We start from the raw sequence: 25220 nt of genomic DNA, 5'->3' as shown, positions 1-25220 counted from the left end.
TTGGCCCATCAGGTCTATGCCATCTCTCAGAGCAATCCCATTAGTCCCACTTATTTTCCTATAACCCATTCTCTCTCACAACGTTCCCAGTTTTCCTGCCACTAGGGGGAATGTACATCAACACCACGTCTTCAGGATGTGGGAGAAAATTTGTGGACTAGAGGGAAACCTACATAGTCACAGAGAGTCGGTGAACACTCCACATGTGCACAGCAGCACCAGGGGGCAGAATTACACCCAGCATCCCTCTCTGTTTAGTGGGGCAGCACACTAGCCACCGCAACATTGCACAAGAGGAAATAGCAATGAAACCGAGTTACACTGGTGTCAATGTGATGATATGTCACAAGTAAAGATGTGTAAGAACTCAAACTGATAATTACATTCATAGTCAAAAAATGCTGGAGTAACTCAGCGGGTCAGGCAGCATCTCTGGAGAGAATAAAAATGATAAGAGTAGATACACAGAGTCTCTTGCCCAGAGCAGGTGAATTGAGGACCAGAGGACATAGGTTTAAGGTGAAGGGGGAAAGATTTAATAGGAATTTTTTTACACAAAGCGTGGTGGGTGTATGGAACGAGCTGCCAGAGGAGGTAGTTGCAGTAGGGACTATACCAGCATTTAAGAAGCAGTTAGGTACATGGATAGGACAGATTTGGAGGGATATGGACCAAATGCTGGCAGGTGGGATTACTGTAGCTGGGACATATTGGCCGGTGTGGGCAAGTTGATCTGAAGGGCCTGTTTCTATGCTGTATCACTCTATGATAGATGACATTTTGGGCTGAGAAAGGGTACCGACTTGAGAAGTCACCCCTCCTTTTTCTCCAGGGATGCTGCCTGATCCGCTGAGTTACTCCAGCACTGTGTGTCTATCTGAGGTGTAAACCAGCATCTGCAGCTATTTGTTTCTACATCCTGATAATTGCATTTGTTCCCCATCAACCAGTGGATTTAGGAAAGGAAGTATATTATATCATCATGGTGTTCACATTTGTATATTCTAACGTCTGCCATTAATAACCTTGCTCTAAGATAGCTGTTGATAGGTTTTTGCAAAGAATAGGTTTAATGGCCCATTACTGACTGAATGCCCCCACAACATTATTTAATGGACAGAAAAATGGATTGAGGCCAAAACAAAACATAGTGAAAATACTGCAGCTCAGGCAACACTGTGGCAGGTAGTGTTTTAGTTGAGGACACATTGTTAAAATTGGAATAAATCATAGGTGGATTCAAGGAAAATGAGACGGGATGATGTACAGGTACAAAAGGTCATAAATGAAAGGAGCAGAATTAGGCCATTCGGCCCATCAAGTCTACTTCGCCATTCAATCATGGCTGAGCTATCTCTCCCTCCTAACCCCATTCTCCTGCCTTCTCCCCATAACTTCTGACACCCATACTAATCAAGAATCTATCTATCTAAAACAAAAGAAATGTGGTAAAATATTGAAAACGGTTGATTAAATGACCAGCAAAATTACATTGAGCCACTAGAAAATGTACCAAAGGGAGATCAGAGATGTGAAGAACAAATGGATTTGTAGCAGTGAAGTCACTGTTTCACAACAAGGTCAAAAACAGAAGCAGAAGCCAGCTCAACCATCTGACAAGATAATGGCTGCTCTCATCACTGCGCCACTTTCTAGCTCTAACCCCATCTCCTCCGATTCTATTAATTTGAAATAATCCATCGTTCGTGGCTGTATCAGTGACCAAACTTCCACAGCCTTTGTGAGTTCTCTACCATCAAAGACATTCTTCTCACCTCCTAAATGGCTTTTTGTCTATTAACTAATAGCAATTAGAGAAAAGCCTTTCCAACTGCATGTGCAGGCCGGACAGACTGTTAGGGATCTTGCTGCTGACATTACAAAAAGGGCACAAATAACCAACGTGTCAATTAGTGGGGAGGAAGTTAGCAAAAGGGGCATTTCTGCCACAAATAATAATAATGCTACAGAAGATCTAACAACATTGTATTGACGGTGAGAGGAGATGCCACTACAGGCACAAAAACAATCAAGAAATGTTTGTGTTGAATAAAAGAACGAAAGGGCATTGCTGGGGCAACAGCAATAGCACTCATCTTAGCAAAGCTGTGTTTGTCCTCTTAGCGATACAACGCCTCGTCACATACCAGGCCTTTGGTTAGGAAGCAAGTGCAGATGCTGGTTTTAACCGAAGATAGACACAAAAAGCAGGAATAACTCTTTTCTCCAGAGATGCTGCCTGTCCCGCTGAGTTACTCCAGCTTTTTTGTGTCTTTGCAGGCCTTTGGTTGTCAGTCCAACATATCTAAAGAGAGGAGGCTGATGACACGTGTAGGGTTCATTACCCAATGGAGAACCCAGCCAAATAACACCTTGGTTGTTTTGTCTTAGTTCTCTATTGTATTATGAAAAAGGAAATAAGAGGAGTAACGAGAATGCAAAAAATGGAACATTGCGTTACAGTAAAGAGGAACCGAGAGATATAAATATTAAATAAATGGTTAGAGGAAGAGTACGGTAAGGTGATCTTTTCATGACATTTAAAAAGCAAGGTTTACTTTGTCAGCCTTCACGTGAGAACACTTGTAAACACTGCCCAGTTCATCATCGGTACTGACCTCCTCACCATCGAAGAGATCAACAGGGGGTGCTGCCACAAAAAGGCAGCCAGCATCATCAGAGAACCACACCACCCAGGCCACACACTCATTTCACTCCTGCCGTCAGGAAGGAAGTATAGGAATATGAAAAGTGTATCGTTCAGGATCCGGAAGTGGTTTCTTCCCAACAACTACAAACTCCAAGCTACGAACTGCCTTGATTGCACTAGGGACTTGAGGCATTGTTTTTGTCTTTCCAAAATTTTGATTTAAAAAAAAATATATAGACCTTCCTTATTAAAGCTTTTCACAAAAGGTTTTCACTGTATCTCGATACACCAGACAAACTAAACTATGCTTACCTCTCTATAAGCAAGAATTTCATTATTCTGTTTTGGAACATATAACAATAAAACACTCTGGACTCTTGAGAAGAAGATGCTGTGAATACTAGACAATAGGTGCAGGAGTAGGCCATTCGGCCCTTCGAGCCAGCACCGCCATTCAATGTGATTATGGCTGATCATCCCCAATCAGTACCCCGTTTCTGCCTTCTACCCATATCCCCTGACTCTGCTATTTTTAAGAGCCCTATTTAGCTCTCTCTTGAAAGTATCCAGAAAACGGGCCTCCACCGCCCTCCGAGGCAGAGAATTCCACAGACTCACAACTCTCTGTGAGAAAAAGTGTTTCCTCGTCTCCGTTCTAAATGGCTTACCCCTTATTCTTAAACTGTGGCTCCTGGTACTGGACTCCCTCAACATCGGGATCATGTTTCCTGCCTCTAGCATGCCTAAACCTTTAACAATCTTATATGTTTCAATAAGAAACCCTCTCATCCTTCTAGGAGATAGTGGTGACACTGGATAGGCTATTTAAAAGCTTTGGAAGAGCAGAAAAGACACTGTGTCCAGATGACATGAATCTTAGTTGCTGGAGGAGGAAGGGTGGGCATTACAGGCACTGGCCACAGTATTCCAGCTCTCATTACATACGGGAGTAGAGTAGATTCTGAATATTACACTGGTGTTCAAAAAGAGGGAGGCGACAAGCCTACAGGATAAATCAATCCAACATATGCACTGGGGAAATTTCCGGAGGCTATATTCTGGGGCAAAATGATCACTGTTAGGACATTTTAAAAGTAAATAAATGAAAACAAAGCATGGATATAATGAATGGTGACCCTGCAATTAACTAACTTGATGGAATTAGTTAATAAACGAATGAAAAGATGTCATGATTGCAAATCAAATAGACCGAGAGGCTGCAACATATGGAGAATACATAAAGCCAGGAGATTGAATTTCCTGTTTCTCAGATGGGAGTTGGGGCGGGTGGAGGAATGGGGGTGATGGGGCTTGAACAGTTGTGTTCTCCATCGGGGCACCACACTGTCTGTTATCTATTAATGACCCCGACTAGGTAACCATTTGCGGGGAACATGAAACTTAGAAAAGGAGGGGACAGCAATAGACCTTAGGGGCATACGAAAGAACAAACTCACACAAAACAACTTTTACTGTAGAGCAGTGCAAAGTGACATCTTTTGATATAAGAATGGAGAACGGAAATTTGCAATAATAGCACAAATTTAAAAGGGATTCAGGAACTGAGAGATTTGTGGGTGGATGTAGTTCAAATATTTAAAAGTTGAAAGGACATGCCGAGAAGGCTGACAAAAAGGTGCACAGGTTTGCTGTCTATAAACAGAGCTGCAGACAGCAAAAGCAAATGTTTATAAACAGCTGGGGTTTTGTGGCTGCTTTCAGTGCCACAGGAAGGATAGTGCGGTATTAGGACAGAAGCAGAAGAGATTTACTAGCAAAGAAAGGGGACACCAAATAACCTTTCCAAGGTCAATTTGATTTAAACTAAGGGTTTCAAGCTTTCTCACCAGCAGTCCGTTTACCCTAAATATATATTATCTAACAAGTTCCTCTCACCACGCCCCAAGTTGGTTGATGTCAATCCCAGCCATTTCTAATTCAACCTTTCACATTCATTTTGTTTTTCCTGATCACACGTCAAGATCCGCTCCTGTTTCCATACCTCCTTCCAACTACCCCCTAACCCCACCCCTCCTGTAGAAACTGAAATCACTCTTCAAAGACCCCGGTTCTCCTCAACTTTCTTGATCTCTTGTTGCATTACCAGGCTTGATTCCTGCTTGGATAAATACACGGCTTCCCTGTGTCCGTGTGGGACATTTATTGCTACCCCATTATGAACACTACCCCCCCTCGCCCCCCTCCCCCCCCCCCCCCCCCCCCCCCACAGACCTGCTGAAGGGTCCCTATACAATTCTCACCCCATGTTGGTAACCATGAAAGCTCAGTTAATGGATCAGCTGTCTCCACACCTCTCCTTGCACTCGTGTACAACCAGTTCCTTCAATCTCACCACAAGCAAGGGAAGAGAACTGAAATGAAAAGTAAAGAAAATTTGGGGAAATATCAGACACATTTTTAAAATGTTTCCAAAGAGCCAGCATGAGAACAATGGGCCAAATGGCCAGTTTGTTTTGCATGTTTTTATGATTCTGCAATTGAATGGTAAATGAAAATAGCAAAATACTCTGGAGACATCTACAGTATATTATCAAGGAATCCCATGTGCAGTGCTATATATAACCTGCTACAAGTTTATTAGTGCATTATTTTTTCAAGCTCGGGGAGGCTGGGTTTTACTTTCTTTGGTACATCATCTCTGGGAGGATTCTTTATGGCATCCTTCAAGTACCAGATGTTTTCTGGAAGGTCATCCAAGAAGCAGTATTAATAGTCGATGTTTACTAGCTTAGCTTTCTTGAGCAAGACAGCAGAAAATGTTGTAGGGAAATTATTACTGAAGTACTTCATTTACATTTGAAGTTTTAGCCCTGGTTTCTCACGCAGTAGATGTTGGGAAGATGAGGCCAATTTGTCCATTTTAGTAGTTATGAGACTGCAGATGTTAATGTTGCCTCATACAACTTGCTGCCTCAAAGGACATCAGAACTACACCTGGGACCACTTGACCTTAGGATCAGCAGTCTAACTGGGAATGGGAACAATTATAAATCACCCTTTTACCAAAAACAGCAACTAAAAGACATTGTCAGTCTTAACTATTTGCCCGATCAATTATTTTGCAACTTCCTACAAGGAGTCGTGGGGAGGGTGATGTGGAGAAATCTACCATTGGCCCCCACAAGTGATTTTCACCTCGCTGTAAGCCACAAGTTGCCAGAAATGCTCATGTGTTCAATGCCCACGGCCAAACACTAACTGCTCCCATGTGACCTTTCCTTCGTCTTTCTTATAGCTTAAGTGAAAGCCTTTCGCTGAATCACTTATAGCATTTCTTGAAGCACAGCAGTCCTTCTGGTGAAGCAACTCCCACAATGCTGTCAGATAGGGAGTTGCAGAATTCAGACCTACAAAGAATACTTTACCAAATTATTTTCAATTTTCCCAACTCAGATATTTGCTTGCCTTTTTTTTCCCCCACTGATTACCTTTGCCAGGGAGAAGGGCTTCCAAACTTTTCACTTGAGTTTTGTGCTCACATTTCTACAATCACATCTGAACTGAGGCGATGTTTACAGAGTCAGTTATACAACACAGAAACTGGCCCTTCAGCCCAACGCATCCATGCCGACCAAGGTGATTGATCTGTTTGTTTAAGAAGGAACTGCAGATGCTGGAAAATCGAAGGTAGACAAAAGTGCTGGAGAAACTCAGCGGGTGCAGCAGCATCTATGGATCGAAGGAGATTAATCAGTTTGCCTGCATCCCTTTAAACCATCCTTTTGCAAGTACTTGTCCAAACGTCTTTTAAATCATGCTATATATCTTTTCAACACTTTAAATATTTAGATCAACTAAAAAAAACTTCTTATTTCCTGCTATATCTTCTCTCCAAGGAGAATTATTCTGTTTTGATTTCCAGCTTCGTAATTTAAAATCGAGTCCCTGGCCCATTTCTACATCTGGATTTATTATTAGCAATAACTTAACTAAACAAAGTGTAAACATTGATGACTCTAGGGTAGTAGAGGAAGTTTTGTTACATAAGCAACATACAACTCTGGCACAAAATAGCGAAATAGAAATCAAATTGCAGAAAAATATAGAGATGCCAGGACACTATGCATGTTAATAAAGGCTTTAAAAGGCAAAGCAAGCATTAGAATTTATTTTGGAATGGATAGCTTGGAAAAAGTATCAAAGTTATACTTCAGACATTCACAGGCAGCACAATGGCAAAGCATCAGAGTTGCTGCCTTACAACACCAGAGACCTGGGTTTGATCCTGACAATGGGTGCAGGATCTGTTTGTACGGAGTTTCAATGTATATGGGGAGATCGCTGGTTGTGGCGGACTAGGTGGTCTGAAGAGCATGTTTCCACCCACTGTATCTCTAAAACTAAATTTAAACTATAACTATAACACCAGTAGCCCCCCATCCCCTGCTTTAAATTTGAAGAAGGGCTCTGACCCGAAACGTCACCCATCCTTTTTCTCCAGAGATGATGCCTGACCCGCTAAGTTATTCCAGCAATTTTTGTCAATCTTTGGTATAAACCAGCATCTGCAGTAATTTATTTCTACCATGTGCTTTCCTCCTTGGACTTGGACACATCTATACACATGCAACAGTGTAATTTTCTATGCAGCGATCATTAAAGGGGTCATTGGGTGAATTGAATACATATGGTTATGAAGATCATCTGGTGCTGAGTAATCTCAGCTAATTTGTGTTTCATTGCCCTGCTTTCTCTGAATCCAGTCCAGAGCTAAATATCAAGGGGTAAAGCTTATCTTTTACATAGTTGCTAACCCATATGGAACCAAACAGTGCCAAGATGCTCTAGCAACCTCTGCCATCTTCACACCGCCTGCCGCAATCAATGACCTCTAAATGTCCAAGACTCCCACCTCATGCCCACACATGATGGATTACCCAGCCCTGGCTCCCATCACCCACCCGATTCCTGGGCACAGACACGAGGTCCACTAAACATGTCAACATCTACCCACCATGCCAACCTTCTTCATCCGATTCCCCAGTCTCCAATCCATACACGTTCCCTCTCACCAATTACTCTCTGGTACACTGATGTGTGACTGGGTGATCCGCACTGCCCTCGGGGGATCAGCCCCTCGACTCGCAATCCTCACCCTCTCTCTACCAGCAACGATTGCCAGCCAACCCTCATCACCATCATTCATCCTCTCTCTAACATGAGCTACTGAACCCAGGATGGGACCCAGCTGTCTACTTTATATAGCTGGTGTCAGACTAGGGGTGTCAGACTAGGTTTGGAGCAAGGGTTGTTCCACGCAGCCAAAGAGGCTGATGTAGATGTAGGCTTCAGTTTAGTTGAATCAGACTTGAATCTGAAGAAGAATCTCGACCCGAAATGTCACCCATCCCTTCTCTCCAGAGATGCTGTCTGTCCCATTGAGATACTCCAGCACTTTCTGTCTATCTTCAGTTTAAACCAGCATCTGCAGTTACTTCCAGATTTAAAGTGGATATGGTTGAATTTTCTTTCCGTACTGTGGGTGGTTGGAATCTGTTATGCACAAAACAACTCACAATATTTAAATATCTTGTTGAGCACTTGAATTACCACGACATAGAAGGCTATGGACTGGAAACTGGCATTAGTCTAGAAGGGTACTTGCTGATCAGCACGGACATGGTGGGCCAAAGAGGAGGCTTCTATTCTGTATGATCTATGACTCTAATTGCAGGAAGATTGGAGTACATAGGGATGTTAAACATGCTGATGTGCTGGTCAATCTGGAGCAAGAGAGTTGTACCAGGATATGATACAATAGGTCACGTGCAAGTCTGCAGCAGATGCAAGCTTGGAATTAGCCCAGATTCACAGCTTTCACTGTTGCACAACATATTTTACACAAGGCTTGAATGACAATAATACTCAGTTCAACCATTGGAAAACAAGTGAATGCGTCTCACTGAATGGAAAGCTTAACAAGGAACAGGAAACATACATCTCAATTGAATTAAATGTCCTGCAATGTGGAGGTCAAACACAGTATCTTGAAACCTTCCCAACATGTCCGTTCTGCAAAGCACCTTAATGTCAGGCAGGTGCACCGCTCACATTAGAACATTAGTCATTCTTAAAATAGTTGGGTAGTTATCTGGCCTTGATTTCCTTCCTCTCAGTTTATTAACAGAAGCTGGTGATGGCTCATATATAACAGCTCCACAGAAACCGAAGGTACGGCACCAAACGAAGGCTGTGCAATCATAGGAACAAATTAATCGATACATTTACTTACCAACCCATAAAAGTTTAACACAAGGAACTCAGTGATATTCATACTTTGAGAATGAAAGAGTTTAGTGAACCAATATCTGATGAAGGGTCTTGATCCAAAACCTGACCCATCCTTTTTCTTCAGAGATGCTGCCTGAACCGCTGAGTTACTCCAGCACTGTGTCCATCTTTAAGCACTTCAATGAGTATGCGACTCATTAAGGCATAGGTTTTGTGTGCCTTTTTGTATTGGTGATTCCACCCTTTGCTCAAATCTCTTATCAAAAATAACAGTGCTGCTAAGCTTATATATTGATAGATTGAATCAATATCACAATTGATGCCTTCGATTAACCTATTGAATGGAAAAGGCTCTTCACTTTGTTATTATATCAATATTGGAGGATGACTTATTTGAAGGTGGTGAAATGTTTGTTTAGAGTAAGCATTAAGACTTGCTTGCACAATATTTACTGCCATCATGGTACTTTAGTCCAAATGTTCAAATCTCTCCAGCTGTGAATGATGGCACACTGAATACCACTGCATTGTCAATACAAGGAATGAATTGCTTGCCCTGTCAGCACAAGTAATTTGTCGCACTTGGTTAATGAGTTTACCCTCAAGGAATGCTGATGACACTGCTGGAGATGTCAGAGAGCTTACTTACAACAAGGTTGTAGACAGATCCAAAGTTGGCGTTGGACCAACTAGCAGCTCAAAAACCTGAGGAGATGACGGAGAATTATTGACTGGTTGAGCAATGGCTTGCGTTACTAATACCAATAGTTCCACACTTAAAAGGTAAGCTTTTTCCACAGCTTACCCAGCTCCCCACTTCACTCCTGGAGAACTAATGTTAATGCCCTTGACACATAGAATGTAGCCACTTCACAGTAAAATACTGAGGTGCAAAAATGTTGCACAATCAGAATTACAGTGTGGTGATAGAATCTGTACTTCTTGTCAAGTCCATTTAAAGTGGTGACACCAGCAGCTCACATTGTGGGGGGGGGGGGGGGGGGGGGGGGGGGGAGGGGGTAGAGGTCATAAGGAGGAAAGATTGAGTGAGTAGGGAGTGGGACCAGATGGGGGAATAGGGGGGGGGGGGGTCGGAAGTTTGGAAGGGGGTAGGTAGTGATCAGCGCAGTAAAAGGCTGAAGTCTTGTGAAATCTACAGGCCCAATCGAGTAGTCAACTGTGAGTTCAGTATTCCAAGCCTAGATTTCCTAATATACTGTAGGGATGTACACAGCTTCAGTACAGAACACACACAAACTTGGCTTCAGAAAAGATCTTGCCTATTGGCAAAATGACAAAGAAACATCTAGAACGCTACCAACCTATCTGCACAGCCACTTATTCTGGGATTTGGTCATTTTGAAGGAGGCAAATATAATGACCTGGCAACTTTCTTATGTTTGCCAAGTAGAAGAGGATAACAGATTAGGAATCTTAGAAATAATTACAGCTGGATAATAATCACTCAGAATATTAAAGTTTTGTAAAATCAATGATGCAAAAACTAAAACATATTTTGATTCCATATTTAGAATTCCCACACTTTACTTTGACTTGAGAATGTGCAAACCACATGCTGCACTGAATAAATATAGTACGTCCAATACTCATCAACATTCAGGCTGCGGCTCCAGGTTCACACCATGAACACTTGCACTACTGTAGTTGCTGCCCAACATTCTACAATTGATGGCAACAGTTAAAGCAAAAAGGAGCACGTTGCTGCTGAGATGTGGTGGAGCGCCCCCTCCCGATTCATGCTCATAGGGTCCAACTTGCATTCCCACAAGTGCATTAGGCCACACTTGGTTGTGCCACACGACAGGAAGGATGTGATTGTGGAGCCGGAGCAGCAGAGCAGATTCCAGAGGATGCTGCCTGATTGGAGTCCTTCAGTTATGGGAAGAGTTTAAATAGACCAGGTGGCACCAGCAAAGGCCGCCTTGCCAACAGTCTGTCTGTCCCTTCCTTCTTTGTGTTTTGATAGTATGTGTTAGGTGTATGTTTTTAGTGTCCTTTAGCTTGTTTTTACGTGGGAGGGTTGGGGGAAACTTTTTCTGATCTCTCACCTCGACGGAGATGCGATTTTTTCCTGTATTGGATCTCCGTCCGCATTGCGGCCTAACATCGAGGAGTTGGCGGCCTCTGCTGGAGACCGATTTTGAGAGCTCCACCGTGGTCCCCTGCGGACTAAACATCACGGAGCCCACGCTCCCTTTGCCAGAGATCGACCTCGGAGCTACAACCGTGGGTTCTTGCAGATTTTAATATCACAGAGCTCGCCGTCTCTGGTTAGAGACCGACTTCGGGAACCAAGCCACAGGAGCTCCAACTGCCCCAACACGGGGGCTTCAATTGCCCTGAAACAGGAGCTTCGACTGCCCCCAACAGATGGTTCGACTGCCCCAACAGCGGGAGAATAAAGAGGAAGACGTTTGGAATTTTTTTGCCTTCCTTCACAGCGAGGAATGTGGGGAATCCACTGTGGTGGATGTTTATGTTAACTTGTATGTAGTTGTATGTCTTGTTGCTTTCCTTTTTGTATGGATATATGGTAATTCGCATATCACTGTACTTAATTAGTACATGTGACAATAAAAGACCTTTGAAACCTTTGTTTTTCGAAGTTTGAGTAGGCAATTCTTATAGTCTCTAGAATTTACATAAAATAACTGATTTTTTAAAAACATATTTTTAACAAGGAAGATGCTGGGTAGATATTATTCCTGGCTGGGAAGTTAAGATGGAGGGTTCAAAGTCTCAGAATAATAGATCAGCCATTCAGGACTGAACTGAGCAAAGGTTTTTAAAGTTTTTCAAGTCTTAAAATTCTCTATCCCTGAGAAATGTGGCTACTCAGTACTTATTTCAGGATAGATATCAAATCTGGATAATGACAGAACCAGTGGGCATAGCTACAGTGCCAGAACCAGAGTGGAGATAGCTGAACAACCATGATTTTACTTATTGTCAGAATTGGTAATGAAAGGCTCAAAGACCTATTCCCTATTTCTTATGAATCATGTTGTATTAATCTCAAGTATCTTATATGCAAGACTGCTCATTCAGAAAAAAACTGTGTTCAATGGATAACTTTAAAGTGTGTAGTTTTAGTTTTAAGTCTGATGTGCAGCGCAGAAACACGCCCTTCAGCCCACAAGTCTGTGCCATCCAACAATCCCCGTGCACTAGTACTATCCTACACACTCGAGCCAATTTACAATTTTTACCCAAGCCAATTAACCAACAACCCTGTACGTTTTTGGAGTGTGGGAGGAAACTTAAGCACCAGGAGAAAACCCATGTGATCACAGGGAGAATATACAAACTCCATACAGACAGCACCCATAGTGGGGATCGAACTAGAGTCTCTGATGCTGTAAGGCAGCAACACTATCACTGTGCCACCACGCTGCCCTCTAGAGGTCTATAGCCATACTTTTCACAAAGGAATGTGCTTGAAATTGTTGGGAGTCCAATTATTCCAGCCTCTGCTCTGCTGAATGAGTTTCTCAGGGCAAAGTCTTGAACCTGATTACCTTCAGCTGCTATATCTTCAAAGTTCCTTCCACAATGCCACCTGTTGCACAATTTTCAATTAGTTTAGTTTTAGTTTCTAGAGATACAGCATGGAACAGACCCTTGTTGGGCCCACCGAGTCCATGACGACCAACCCGTGCACTATTTCTCACCTATACACGAGGAGCAATCAACCTACAAACGTGCACATCTTTGGAATGTGGGAGGAAACCGGAGCACAGGAAGAACACCCATGCGGTGACAGGGTCAAAATACAACCTCTGTACAGACAGCACTCATAATCACTCTGGGTCTCTGGCGCTATAAGGCAGCAACTCTATTGCTGCATCATTGCGACACAACAGTGATTGGGCTGATCACCAACGGTGATGAAACAAAATACAGAGCGGAGGTGCAGAACCTGGCGGACTGGTGCGCACGTAACAACTGGTCACTAAACACCTCCAATACCAAGGAGCTGATTATTGACTTCAGGAGGTCCCATAATGGAGAATCCGCCCCAATCTCCATCTACGGGGAAAGTGTGGAGCGAGTGTCCAGCTTTAAGTTTCTGGGCTCTCACATTTCAGAGGACCTCACATGGTCCACCAACACCGCTGCGCTGGTCAAGAAGGCACAGCAACTGTTCTTCCTGAGGACATTAAAAAAAGACTGGTCTGCCCCAACAACTGCTGACAACCTTCTACCGCTGCACCACAGAGAGCATATTAACGTATGGCATCTCTGTGTGGTATCTCAGCTGCACAGAGGCGGAGAGGAGAGCTCTTCAGCGCGTCGTCCACAGAGCACAGAGGATTATTGGGACACAGCTACCAGCCTTGGAGGGCATCTACCACACACGGTGCCTCAGGAAGGCTGTCAGCATCCATAAAGACTCCTCACACCCTTGTAATGGACTGTTCGAACTACTTCCCTCCGGCAGACGTTACAAGGCCTTCTACACCCGAACCTCCACTCAGAAACAGCTTCATTCCCAGAGCTATAGCGGCTCTGAACTGGCCCTGCTGAGTGCCCCCCATCCCCCCTGGACTGTCTCCCTCAGATGGTCACGTCGCAGTTTATTTATTTATTTTTTACATCGGTTGGAAGCTGCATACCAAATCTCGTTGCACTGATGTGCAATGACAATAAAATAAATTATTATTATTAAGTTTATAGCCTTTCAGAAAATGCAGCCACGGATGGCTTCAAGTCCCAGATAATCTTTGGGCACAAACTCGTAAATGGCAGTGAAATTGATGCCCTGCACGTGATGGCCACTGATTTTCTCCAACAAAAGAGTCTAAAAACTATCTTTAACATACAATAGCATCACCATTACTGAGACACTACCCTGACACGTTGAACTTCAATTAACTGGACTCGCCAAATCAATTCTGTGACTGCAGGAGAAGATCAGAGGCTGAGCATCCTGGCACCAGTGACTGAACTCCCGATTCCCCAAAATGTTTCCTTCACTTTTGAGGCACAAATCAGGAATATAATAGAACACTTTCCACTTGCTGTAAGTCCAACAGCACGAGTTCAAGTCCAAAACCTCCTGCTTCACACATCATCAGCCTAGATATTCACTTCCTCCATCATGGCCATGCACTTACCGTATGTTTTATCATGTACAAAGGCATTCTAATTACTTGCCAAGGTGATTTTGACAACATGTCTGAAATCCCCACTCTCTATCAGAAGAGGACATGCATAGGGATCACACCCACTTGCATATTCCCTCCCAGATATGTATCATCCTGGCAACAATCCCCTGAATATAGACACAAAAAGATGGAGTAACTCAGCGGGACAGGCAGCATCTCTGAAGAGAAAGAATGGGTGGTGTCTCGGGTCGAGACACTTCTTCAGATTAGTTTAGGAGCAAAACTATCCCCTAGGTCCAGTCTCTTGGAACTGCCTACCCAACATCATGGCAATAATTTCACCAGAAAGTCAGCTGTATTAATTTAACTCCCAGTTATTTTCCAAACTTGCCAATGCAAACCTATTGCAGTTCCAGCCACAATTGTTTAGTTTAGTTTAGGGATACAGCACGGAAAAAGGCCCTGTGGCCCAGCAAGTCCGCACCGACCAGCGATCACCCGTACACTAGTTCTATCTTACAAATTACAGAATTTACAGAAGCCAATTAACCTACAAACTTGCGTGCCTTTGGAATGTGGGAGGAAACCAGAGCACCCGGAGAAAATGCTGCACGCAGTCACCGTTCCGTACAGACAGCACCCCTAGTCGGGATCAAACCCAGGTCTCTGGTGCAGTAAGGCAGCAACCGCTACCGCTGTGCCACTGTGCAGCCCATGATAAGTAATTGTTCTGACATTACCCAAAGAGCATTTTAAGCTACAGTTAATTGTGCAAAATTTATCAAAAATAAACTTGCTACTTCCATTTCAGCAAATTTTCTTTTTGTGTTTTTTATGTTTAATAGCTAATTTCAAGTCGACCGCAAAACTGTATAAAACATTTCAGTTATGCATGAACTAGATTCATGATAGCTGAAATTTCATAAAAACTTAATTACTTGCATTTGTGACATTTGTAACTGGTTAATGTTGATTAACGTTTTCAAACAACCTTGTTCTTTGCAATATAAACACCCTGCAATATTTTATTACAAACATGTTTCTGAACATACAACTTCATTTCTTTTCATGTCTTTAGTCTTTTTTAAGCATTGAGATGATGCCTATTGCCCAATTTACTCTTTTCATTTGATTCCGAAGGGAAAGTGACAGGTAGAATACGTTGCAACTTGGACAGTATACACTGCTGAGGAATACTATACGTCCCTTTGCTTTGTAACACACCAAAAATGATGTATGTGCTACTGAATGCTGACTCACTATGCTTGCAATACATCGTGATATTAATGGCCACTGCAGGGTGAAAAAAAAAAATCATGATTAAACCCAACCTCCACATAGGCATCCAACTTAAGCACTAATACTTTATCACTGACCTTACATTAGAATAATTTAAAAAAGCACCCTATTTATAGTCTAAGGAGGAACTGCAGATGCTGGTTTTCACCGAAGATAGACACACAATGCTGGATTAACTCAGCGGGTCAGGCAGCATCTCTGGAGAAAAGGAATAGGTGACTTTTCGGGTCGAGACCTGGATGAAGGGTCTCAACCTGAAACATCACCTGTTCCTTTTCTCCAGAGATGCTACCTGACCCACTGAGTTAGTCCAGCATTTTGTGTCCACTTATCCACCTATCCTACAGCTAATCCTCCCAGTTGTCCTACTGCTTTAGAGACACCCTGCTTTCCCCACCCTCCCTGTAATTTAGAACGCCTCAGTTGTCCCCTTCCAAGTTCTGAGAAAGTGTTTTCAATCTGAAATATTAACTCTGTTTCTCGTCCCTCTGATGCGGCTTGATGCACTGAGTATTTCCAGCATTTTCTGTTTCTGTCTCATACAAGAGAACTCTGGCTTCAACCATGGGAGCCAATGGACAGCACTCAGCAGGGACCAGAAAAGCACAGGTATTGCAGTCGCCTGCTCCACAAGTGGAATAGGCTAAATGCCCCCACGGCCCTCACCAGGGGAAACATCATCACTCTGCCCATTAAGATCAGTTGCTGAAGACACTTCGTTTTACAAGGCATCTGAAGAAATTATTGGTTCCATTCACACCAAGACTTGTCGCACCATCTAAAAGAGAACAAGCCATTCAACCTAAGGGGCATGATCGTCATAACAACTCAGCTGCAAATGTGCTCCGATACACGCACACAGTACATGCAATTTTCCAAACTTAAACAGAAATTAAAATCATGTATCATTACCTCCCAGCATCGACCAATGTAAAATGCTTTTAGTAAAGTATTACACTGGTACGTATTTTACCTAGTTCCGATAACTTTATAGAAAGAAATTATAGGATTTACAAATATAGATTTTTGTTGAAGATTAATAAGATAAGTTTCAGCAAAAAAATTAATCCCACCATGCAGTATCATGTTTCAAATAATTAAACCAAGATAAAAGATGGTCAAACCACCCAATACCTGACTGCAATGTTCCCTTGCATTACATAAGCAGCATCACTAGATGGCAACCTTCACTCTTACAACTTCAAGTCAACCATCCATACATAATTGCTGGGGTTCCCAATCCATATTCTCTTGCATAAAAGTTAGCAATTTGATAGTTGTAATTTTGTAAAACATAACGATTTTGAACACTGTTACTTTATCACACTAGAAGTGGACATTCATACTCAAGCAAAAGTATTAAGACATTCCATATGTAACAAATGGAAATAAAACACTAAGAACTGGACATAAAATTACAGATCACCCTATAATCCCACAAAGCAAGAACTTCCATGCACACCGAGATCTCAAATTTCACTTCAACTAATACTTAGCAATTCAGCAGAGACACAGTGAGAATGTCCTAAACTCAGCAAAGCTTTGAGTAAAAGGTGGTCTCACTGAAAGATGGATAAGGCTGAATGAGTTGATGATGGAGAAAATAAAAATGCAAGGGCTGCAACAAGGTAGCTTGGAAGGTTGAAATTCCATTCTTAGCAAACGAGGCTCATTCAGGAATATGATAACAATGGAGCAAGAGCTGTTCTTGAATGTGGTGGTATGTGCTTTCAAACTTTTATATATTTTGCCTGACAGGAGAGGGGAACAGAGGATGACCAGTAGCTCTTGCATGTGTTGCGTGCTTTCCCCGAGGCAGTGAAAAGTATAAATGGGATCAATGAAGGGTGGGAGGCTGGTTTGTGTGATGAACTGGGATGTGTCCACAAATCTGGTTCTGTGTCCTTGCAGTCTTGGATAGAGCAGTTATCATACTAAGCCGTGATGCATCTGGATAGGATGCTTTCTGTGGTCCATTTATAGAAAGATATTGGAAACATGGTGAATTTTCTTAATCTTGTCAGGAAGTAGAGACAGTAATGTGCACTAATGATGTGTTTGGACCACGTCAAATTATTGCCTTTATTTACACTGAGACACTTGAAGCTCTCAGTCACCTCCACTTATCAACATTTATGCAGACTGGGGCATGTTCGCCACCCTGCTTCCTGAAGTCGATGACCATCTCCTTTGTTTTGCTGATACTGAGGGAAGAAAGGTGCGGGCACAAAATGTCAACTATCCAAGTTCTCCAGGGATGCTGCCTGGCCCGCCGAGATACTCTAAAACACTTTCCGAGAAAAGGGGTTGTTGTCCTGAAACTACACTACTAAACTCTGAATTACCTTCCTGTATCCTGCCTCATCATTGTTCAAGATATAGCCCACTGTAAGTGGTATCATCAGTAAACTTTTAAATGGGGAACTATGGTTGCACAGTGCGAATTAGAGGGAACATAGTAAGGGGGAAGAGAACACAACCTTGTGGAGGTCATATCGAGCACAAATCATTCAATTTGAAGATCTTGCAATCATCTGTGGTTTCCCATTTAAGAACAGCTGACTTCTTTAGTACACAGGTTTTACACACTGAAGAAGTCTGAGTGGCGGCATAATAGTTTAAGTTGGTTAGTCCTTGAATATGGATTATTTCACTGACTTACAGCAGTCATGTCAGATCTCATCCGTTCCCTCAGTCCAGCACTGCAAGACTTTCTGTACTGAATCCTCAAACTTCAGTTTCTGCTTCCAAGCAGACAGTAGAAGCACAGCCAGGTTGCCATATTTCCAAAATGTGCATGGAGGATTGAGTGGTAGGCATCTTTGATGGTCGTGTAGGTGTTTAGGTAGTGAGGGAGTTTGGTCTTCTGGTGAGTTAGATGTATTGACAGTATTTGAGAAGCACACTCGAGGTTAGCTTGGTTGAAGTTCCCGCTCTGATGCATAAGACCTCGAGGTACTTTGTTTCAAGGCTATTGACTGCTGTGCTTAGTTCATTCAATGCAATTCACGTCCGCACGAGGCGGCATGTAAACTGCTGTCAGGATAACAAAATTAATTCCTGCAGCAGGTAGTAGGGATGGCACTTCACCATTAGATATTCCAGGTCCAGGAATTAGGAACTCGCCGGGACTGTCAGTTCCGACAACAAGGTATTGATTAGAAAGCAGACCCCTCCACATGCTAACTTGCTGGAGGATGCCATTCAGATCTGTGAACTGAAGCCCTCAGATTACACGTCCCAGGTTACACAGCTGTGAGCTTTGTCTCTGTGATACCCAAGTCATTACTTTAAAGGAAGCAGAAATAGTAGAGAATGATCTGTTGAACGTGGAGATTGCCATTTTATCCTAGTTCAGTCTCTCTTCCCCCCCCAGATTCCATCACCAGACCAATCTTCCTCTCTCCTTCCCTTTCCGGATTGCATAAGGAACATCTCCTTCACGGGTAGCTCTCTTCTTAAGCACTTCACCTTGCAATCTTAGGCAAATACTTATCCTTTCATCTCTTCCCTTCTCACCATCCAGGAAACCAGCCTCCTGAAGCAGCAATTCAATTGCACTTCTTACAACCTATTGCATTGCATTCAATGTTTCCAATATGATCTCCTCCACCTTGGAGAAACCAAATAGATTCCCTATCCCACTGCCACTGACATATCAGCTTGTGGTCTCCTGCATTGTTACAATAAGGCCCAATGCAAGATTGAGGAACAGCACTTCATCTGCAACCTTCTGGATTCAGTGTTGAATTCTTCATCTTCAAGTAACTTCAAGTAAAAAGATTGGACTTTATTGCCTTCCATCAGTGAGGAATGTGGGGAATCTGCTGTGGTGGATGTTTATGTTAACTTTTATGCAGTTGCGTGTCTTGTTGCTTTTCTTTTTTAGTATGGCTGTATGGTAATTCAAGTTTCACTGTACCTTAATTGGTACAAGTGACAATAAACTAACTTTTGGACCTTTGAACTTCTCGCATTCATCAGCGATATTGCTTCAGGTTGTTTTTCCTCCCCTTGTTTCTTCCTTTGGAAGTCAAGTACTTTCACAGCATGACCTGTCAGGCATATCGGCCTGTCCTCCAATTTGCCACACATACATTCCTTTGCCTATGTTCATAGGTCTGTATTCTCAGTCCCCATCTACACCCATCCAGACTACCTTGCTTTCATTTTATCTCCACCCTAATAAAGTCAAAGCCCACTCTCCCTGCAGTTCCACGCTTCTTGTCTCTTTCCCAGTTCTGATGAAGGTACTTTGAACCAAAATGTTAACTCTCTTCCCACACTTGCAGCCTAACATGCTGAGTATTACAAACCTTTTCGGTTTTCATTTCAAATTTATGAAACTGGATATCTAACAGAATATGTAAAGTATTTATATTCTGCTTCTTAAATTAGAATGATACAGTGGTTAAGATATACTGACCAAAAAAATGCTTTAAGATTAAAATTGTTATATTCCAACAGTTTGAAATTCAAGATAATTGCTTCATATACTGACGCTATCTGAATATGGGTCTAATACCTGGCTTTTAAAGGACATCAAACAGCTTTAATCAAGAATCCAGGTTTCAGATTGCACAGTCCTTACCCAAGAGACAACCAATTACTTACACTCTGTTCAATGGAGAAGTTGTGTGTTAAAAGGAGAAGTTAAGTCACTGTTGTTTTTAGTCAAATAGTATAGCATACTTGCGCAAATCTCTAGGTATGGACAGTATCTGGTCATCTAACCTAAATGTGTATGTCATTTATCTTCCACCAATTGCTGCGAATGTACTCGGATATGTATTTTGCAATTAATGAAACACAGCAGAATCCATCTGCAAGAAAAACATTTATTCCTTGTAAACCCCACAGAAAGAGAATGCAGCCAAGACCAGTTATATAAAGAAGTGCCAAAGTGGCAACAAGTGGAGATGGGGTTGTTGTTAACTTCAACACAAAAAAAAGTCAGTGACAATATTTCATGTTCTGCACAATGCTCAAAGAATCCATGAGACAATTTTCTGCAACATTGTTTATGGTGACAATTATACAAGGTTATTCAAAATTGAAAATGGCAGCCAAAGCCATTCTGATCTGGCTTAAGCTAGTATTCAGTCAAAGAAAAATAATTTAGCAATATTTGCTGGTTGCAACAGAGTCCTGTCCTTAGAAAAACCCTAATTTGTCATTTAAACAGGGTGTCCATTTTGAACCAAGGGATATACATCAGTCAAGCACAAAAAAAAATCTGGAAAGATAACCCATTTGGAGTCTACTGCAAGCATACAAAGTGCTCTGTAATAGTTCAAAATGCAAAATAAGCATCCAAATTAAGAGAGGAATGTGGGTAGGGAAAGTGACATTTAGACATTAAGAATTACTGCATACATTTGTAGATTTCAAAATCTTAAAATGCAGCAGCAGTGCTACTAGTTTAGCTTACAAAACTATATACTCAGTTTTCCAAGGTTATAAAAGGTAACACATCCATATAGATGGACAAGAACAATGTTAAAAAGTTAGCTCCTGACCAGAACATTTTACTTGGATGCATTTTAAACAATTTTATTTAAACCATTTGTACGTCTTGTGAAGACATGACTGATATTGTTCATGGTTCCATTTGGATTAGGTTGGGACATTATCACAGTATAATCAATACTCAATATTGTAGAACACTGCTTAAAATCTTGAATGCTAATTTTTGGAAAAGTAATTTTTGACATTGTAACTTACCAAGACACTTTCATGGGAACTGCTGAATAGCTACTTCCCACCTATATGATTACGAGTTGGAATTTGAAAACAGCTTGATACATGAAGGTGCCTACCACAATGGAACAGCCTTTGCTGACACTATATGGTTGTACTTTAGAATTATGCAAAATAAATCCATACCATATGGACCATTGGACTACATGACTAGGTATTTCTTTGATAATCAAAAATTAAAAGTGCTTCAGAATTAAATATTATTAAAATCAACTTCTACAGGATTTGAACGGAATACTAGTCTCACAATACCACATGGTAAACATCTGCCAAATATTTGCTTGCTCTCAAAAGTGTATTTCATTAAATTGAATAAACATTGGATTGGGAAGGGAATTGCAAAAAGGCAATTGTTTGAGTCTATCATGTCTTTTAGACAAAGACATTTTATTGGACAGTAAAAATTGAAAATCAACTTCAATGCACAAGACCACATGGTCAAAGACTTTAATTTTGGGCTGGGGCAATTGGATGGATGCATGGTGCACTTTTCATCATTTCAGTCCTTTCTTACTTTCATCCATATACAAATATATTCATTTTAAGCACCTATGATGTGCTATTAAATGATAGCAATCATTTCAAAATAAAAACATTGTGAACTTCAGTAACAACTTAAGCAAAAGCCTTTTATGGCATTATTTTAAAACAAATTATGTCTTTGATGACTTGGATGAACTCAAATTAAATGAGATTATGTTCAAGTCTAACATAAAAAATAATTTTAAACAAGGTATTCACTGGTAATTCCATGCCTGTTTCAGAAATTATTTATCTTCCAATAGAAAATGTTTTGCCTTCCTCCATTCCACTCATAACAAATCATATTCTGGCATACTGTTCAGGTAATGACAATGCAGATGCCTCATGAGAAGAAAATTAAGCATTTAAGGTTTGAAGAATTAAAATATATCTCAGCATCAGGTCAGCATGTACATTGGAAATACTTCCTTCAAGATAAAATTACATACTATTTGGTCTGTATTTTGCCTTCTGCACCAAGTTGTGTGTAGTACAGTAAATATCTAATAGAAAGTAAAGGCCCGTCTTTAATCCAGTTTTAATTAACACCTGATCTTAACTGATGAATCATGATTATTTGTGCTATTTCATACTGCAGATCTAGCACTGTCCAATTTGTAAATTCAACAATCTTCAAATTGAATGAAATTAAGGGTTCATATACACACTAATGCTAAGTGGTAAATGAGAGACAATATTCAATAACTCTGCTGCTGACCTGTGCAAAAAAAACAAAAGAAAATCTGTAATAATACTTAAAATTGAGGCAGTGATGTAAAGTATAAGATACCTGTGTCAATAACTGAAGGTTTTATAAAGCACAACACATTAATTTCAAACGTGTCCATTAGTCTTCACTGGAGATAATTGAAAATTTGAGTTAGACCTTTCAACATGACAAAGGAAAAGAATGAGAGCAATATTGAAAATGTGGTTTCCTCTGTCTACAAATTTGAAGGCACTATGATTACTACTATTTTGAATCAAACATTAAAAAAAAAAAATTATCTGAATCATGAGGCTAATTGTTTCAAGTTGTTACCCATTAAAACCTAAAATTAATTACAGGTTTGGTCCAATTTGTCCTAGGATGGTTAGGTCCGAAATGGTAACATGCGAAATATTCTGGAATACTTTAAATAATTTCAATAAAACTGAGTTTCATTATTAATATGACAATCACAGCAATGTTTGTGCGGTATAAAAGTAATAATCATACTTTTAAGAACAGCAACATAAAGGAAATTTGATAGTATTTTAGCTAATCAGTTACTCACAAATGTATACCTTAATAATCCTCTCATTGATGAAGGAATGGCAACTTTAGAGGGTTTCTTTCAATAAATTTTACAGTAAAACAAATCATGTGATCTTCCCCTCTAGTTTTGGTGGTAAACAACCACCAAGGTCCAATCCAAATTTTAAGACAGCTTTGTGACAAATACATTTTGTTCAAATAAATTTATGCCTTTTTATACATACAGAATTATATGGGTAATTTTAGCTTAACCTGTTGTGTAAATAATCAATTAGCCTTTTAAACTGTCCAGTTACACAAGTGAAACAATAGATTGCTACAAAATGGTAGTAATGCATTTATATCCCATTTACTGAAGCCCTTTTTGGACAAATACTCAGGTTTTCTGTGATGTCTCATACCAAAATGGTCAAATGTGGTATCAAACCCAATCCTGGCATCCAAACCACTCATTTTCCACCAGTCATTTTCAACGACATGGACATTTGTACAATGTCTTGAAAAGAACTAATTCATGAGAAAGGGCACTCTAATGATTTTCCTACGGCAATAATACCAGCTTCATTAACATATTGTTAGGATGCCATGAACTACAAGCTTAATCTCAGAAAACTATTATAATTTGTGGGTAACTGCTGGGCAAGGAGAGAAACCATAACTTGCAGATGTGAGTGTTGATGAGCCTCCTCATACAAATAACTTCAGTTTTCAATAAATGGTTGAACATCTTTCTCTGGGCATCTTTAGGCCTATTTTGGATAACTTCCAATTGAAAGCAGGATCTAGAAGTTGGATATAAACAAATTACAACACATTTTAATTAACACATTTGATTTTCTAATTCAATGTCTAATTGGCACTGCATATATCCCTAACACTTGCACTAAGTGCATCCCTTCCCTTTTTGAATTCTGCAGCCTTATTCCATGTGATTAATGTGGAATTAATACACATTTCCAGCATGTAATGAAACTGTTAAAATGTTTACTATACTTAACAGCACCAGATAAGTTTAGAGCTAGAAGTGCAAGTTAATATTAAACGTGGAGGAGCTGTGGTGACCGATGCACATTATCTTGTAGGAAGTTTACTGAAAGCTCTAAACTTCTACACTCGTGTTAGAATTGTTGTAGATTCAATAGATTAAATGGGCCAGTGAAAGAGCTAGTCAGCAACAATGATTCAAAATCAATCTAAAATTTATTGCCAAGTTTCCAACCCTGTCATTATGCATGTGTGGGTTTGCAGATCTGCTTTAATTATTAAAAAAAAAAAAAAAAAAAAAATTCTTCAAGAGGAAATCAAATTAAAATGAGAAAAAAAAAGAAAAAAAACTGACCAGACCAATGCACTGACCAGACTTTCAAAAACAAACTGCAAAGTTCTGGGAATTTTCTAAAAATTTACAGGAAAAGAAGCAGCCATTGGGCAGTTCTAGTCGACACCATGATGTCATGTTTTGTATTTTTTTTACTACAACTAGTACGTACAGTCACACATTACATTGTCATCTTGACTGCAGAACACTCTTGCATGATGTCACCACATCGATAAAGTTCAGGAAAGGAGTAAGGGAATAGGAAGGACAGGAGAAAGAGGCTCGCAGTCACTTCTTCATGGGCTGATAAACTGAGGCATTGGGATCAAGTCCTGAAGGGCTAGTCTCCACAAATTTGGAGGAATAATGTGGCGTCACAGGGCTCAGAGTGCTGGTTGCTGCTGTGTAGGCAATACTGGGCATTACTGCCATGACTTCTGCAATTTTCTGTTTCAATTCCTTGATCTCTTGATCCTTCTGAATGATTTGCCCTGGAAAAGACAATGTACACATAATTAGTCAGAAAATGAACTCTATACGCATCTGAACATCTTATAATTTTTCCTGGTAAACAAGACAACGAAACATTGAGATAAACGATTCCCAAGAGAACCAAAAATTACAACACATCTTAATTAACAGATTTAATTTTCTAATTCAATGTCCAATTCAAGTTGGTGCACTCAGAGGCAACCTTGCATGCCCTTCTCTAAATAAATTGCAAATTTTTATATCAAGGGAAAGTTAGGATATATTAAATATTTGAGAGGGACCTCAGGGACAATCTATTCACGCAAAAGGTAGTCCATACTTGGAACGAGGTGCCCAAGGTGGCACAGTGGTAAATGTCTTACAGCGCCGACAAATCTAGGGAAAATCATTCAAAAGGATCAAAAGACCAACAAGCCAATTAACCCACACATCTTTGAAATGTGGGAGGAAACCAGAGTACCCCGAGAAAACTCACGCAGTTACAGGGAAAATGTGACAAACTCAATGGAGACAGCACACATAGTAAGGATTGAACCCGGA

The 25220-nt window shown here is 40.9% G+C and overlaps 2 protein-coding genes across 3 annotated transcripts in view; one reads left to right on the top strand and one right to left on the bottom strand.

Annotated features, from left to right (window-relative positions):
* The window catches only part of rsrp1 (arginine/serine-rich protein 1), a 238176-nt gene that overhangs the window by 39786 nt on the left and 173170 nt on the right, over window positions 1-25220 (top strand). The window lies entirely within an intron of this gene.
* Window positions 20149-25220, bottom strand: part of maco1b (macoilin 1b) — an 85096-nt gene continuing 80024 nt past the window's right edge. For both annotated transcript variants that reach the window (XM_055656325.1, XM_055656324.1), the window contains one exon: window positions 20149-24679. In XM_055656325.1, the coding sequence (XP_055512300.1) occupies window positions 24477-24679 (203 nt within the window). In that variant the 3' untranslated portion in view covers window positions 20149-24476. The remainder of the gene's footprint in view (window positions 24680-25220) is intronic.

Source organism: Leucoraja erinacea, chromosome 26, assembly GCF_028641065.1.
Source record: "Leucoraja erinacea ecotype New England chromosome 26, Leri_hhj_1, whole genome shotgun sequence".
NCBI classification, from domain to species: domain Eukaryota; kingdom Metazoa; phylum Chordata; class Chondrichthyes; order Rajiformes; family Rajidae; genus Leucoraja; species Leucoraja erinaceus.
This window is presented reverse-complemented; position numbering and strand designations above follow the sequence as displayed.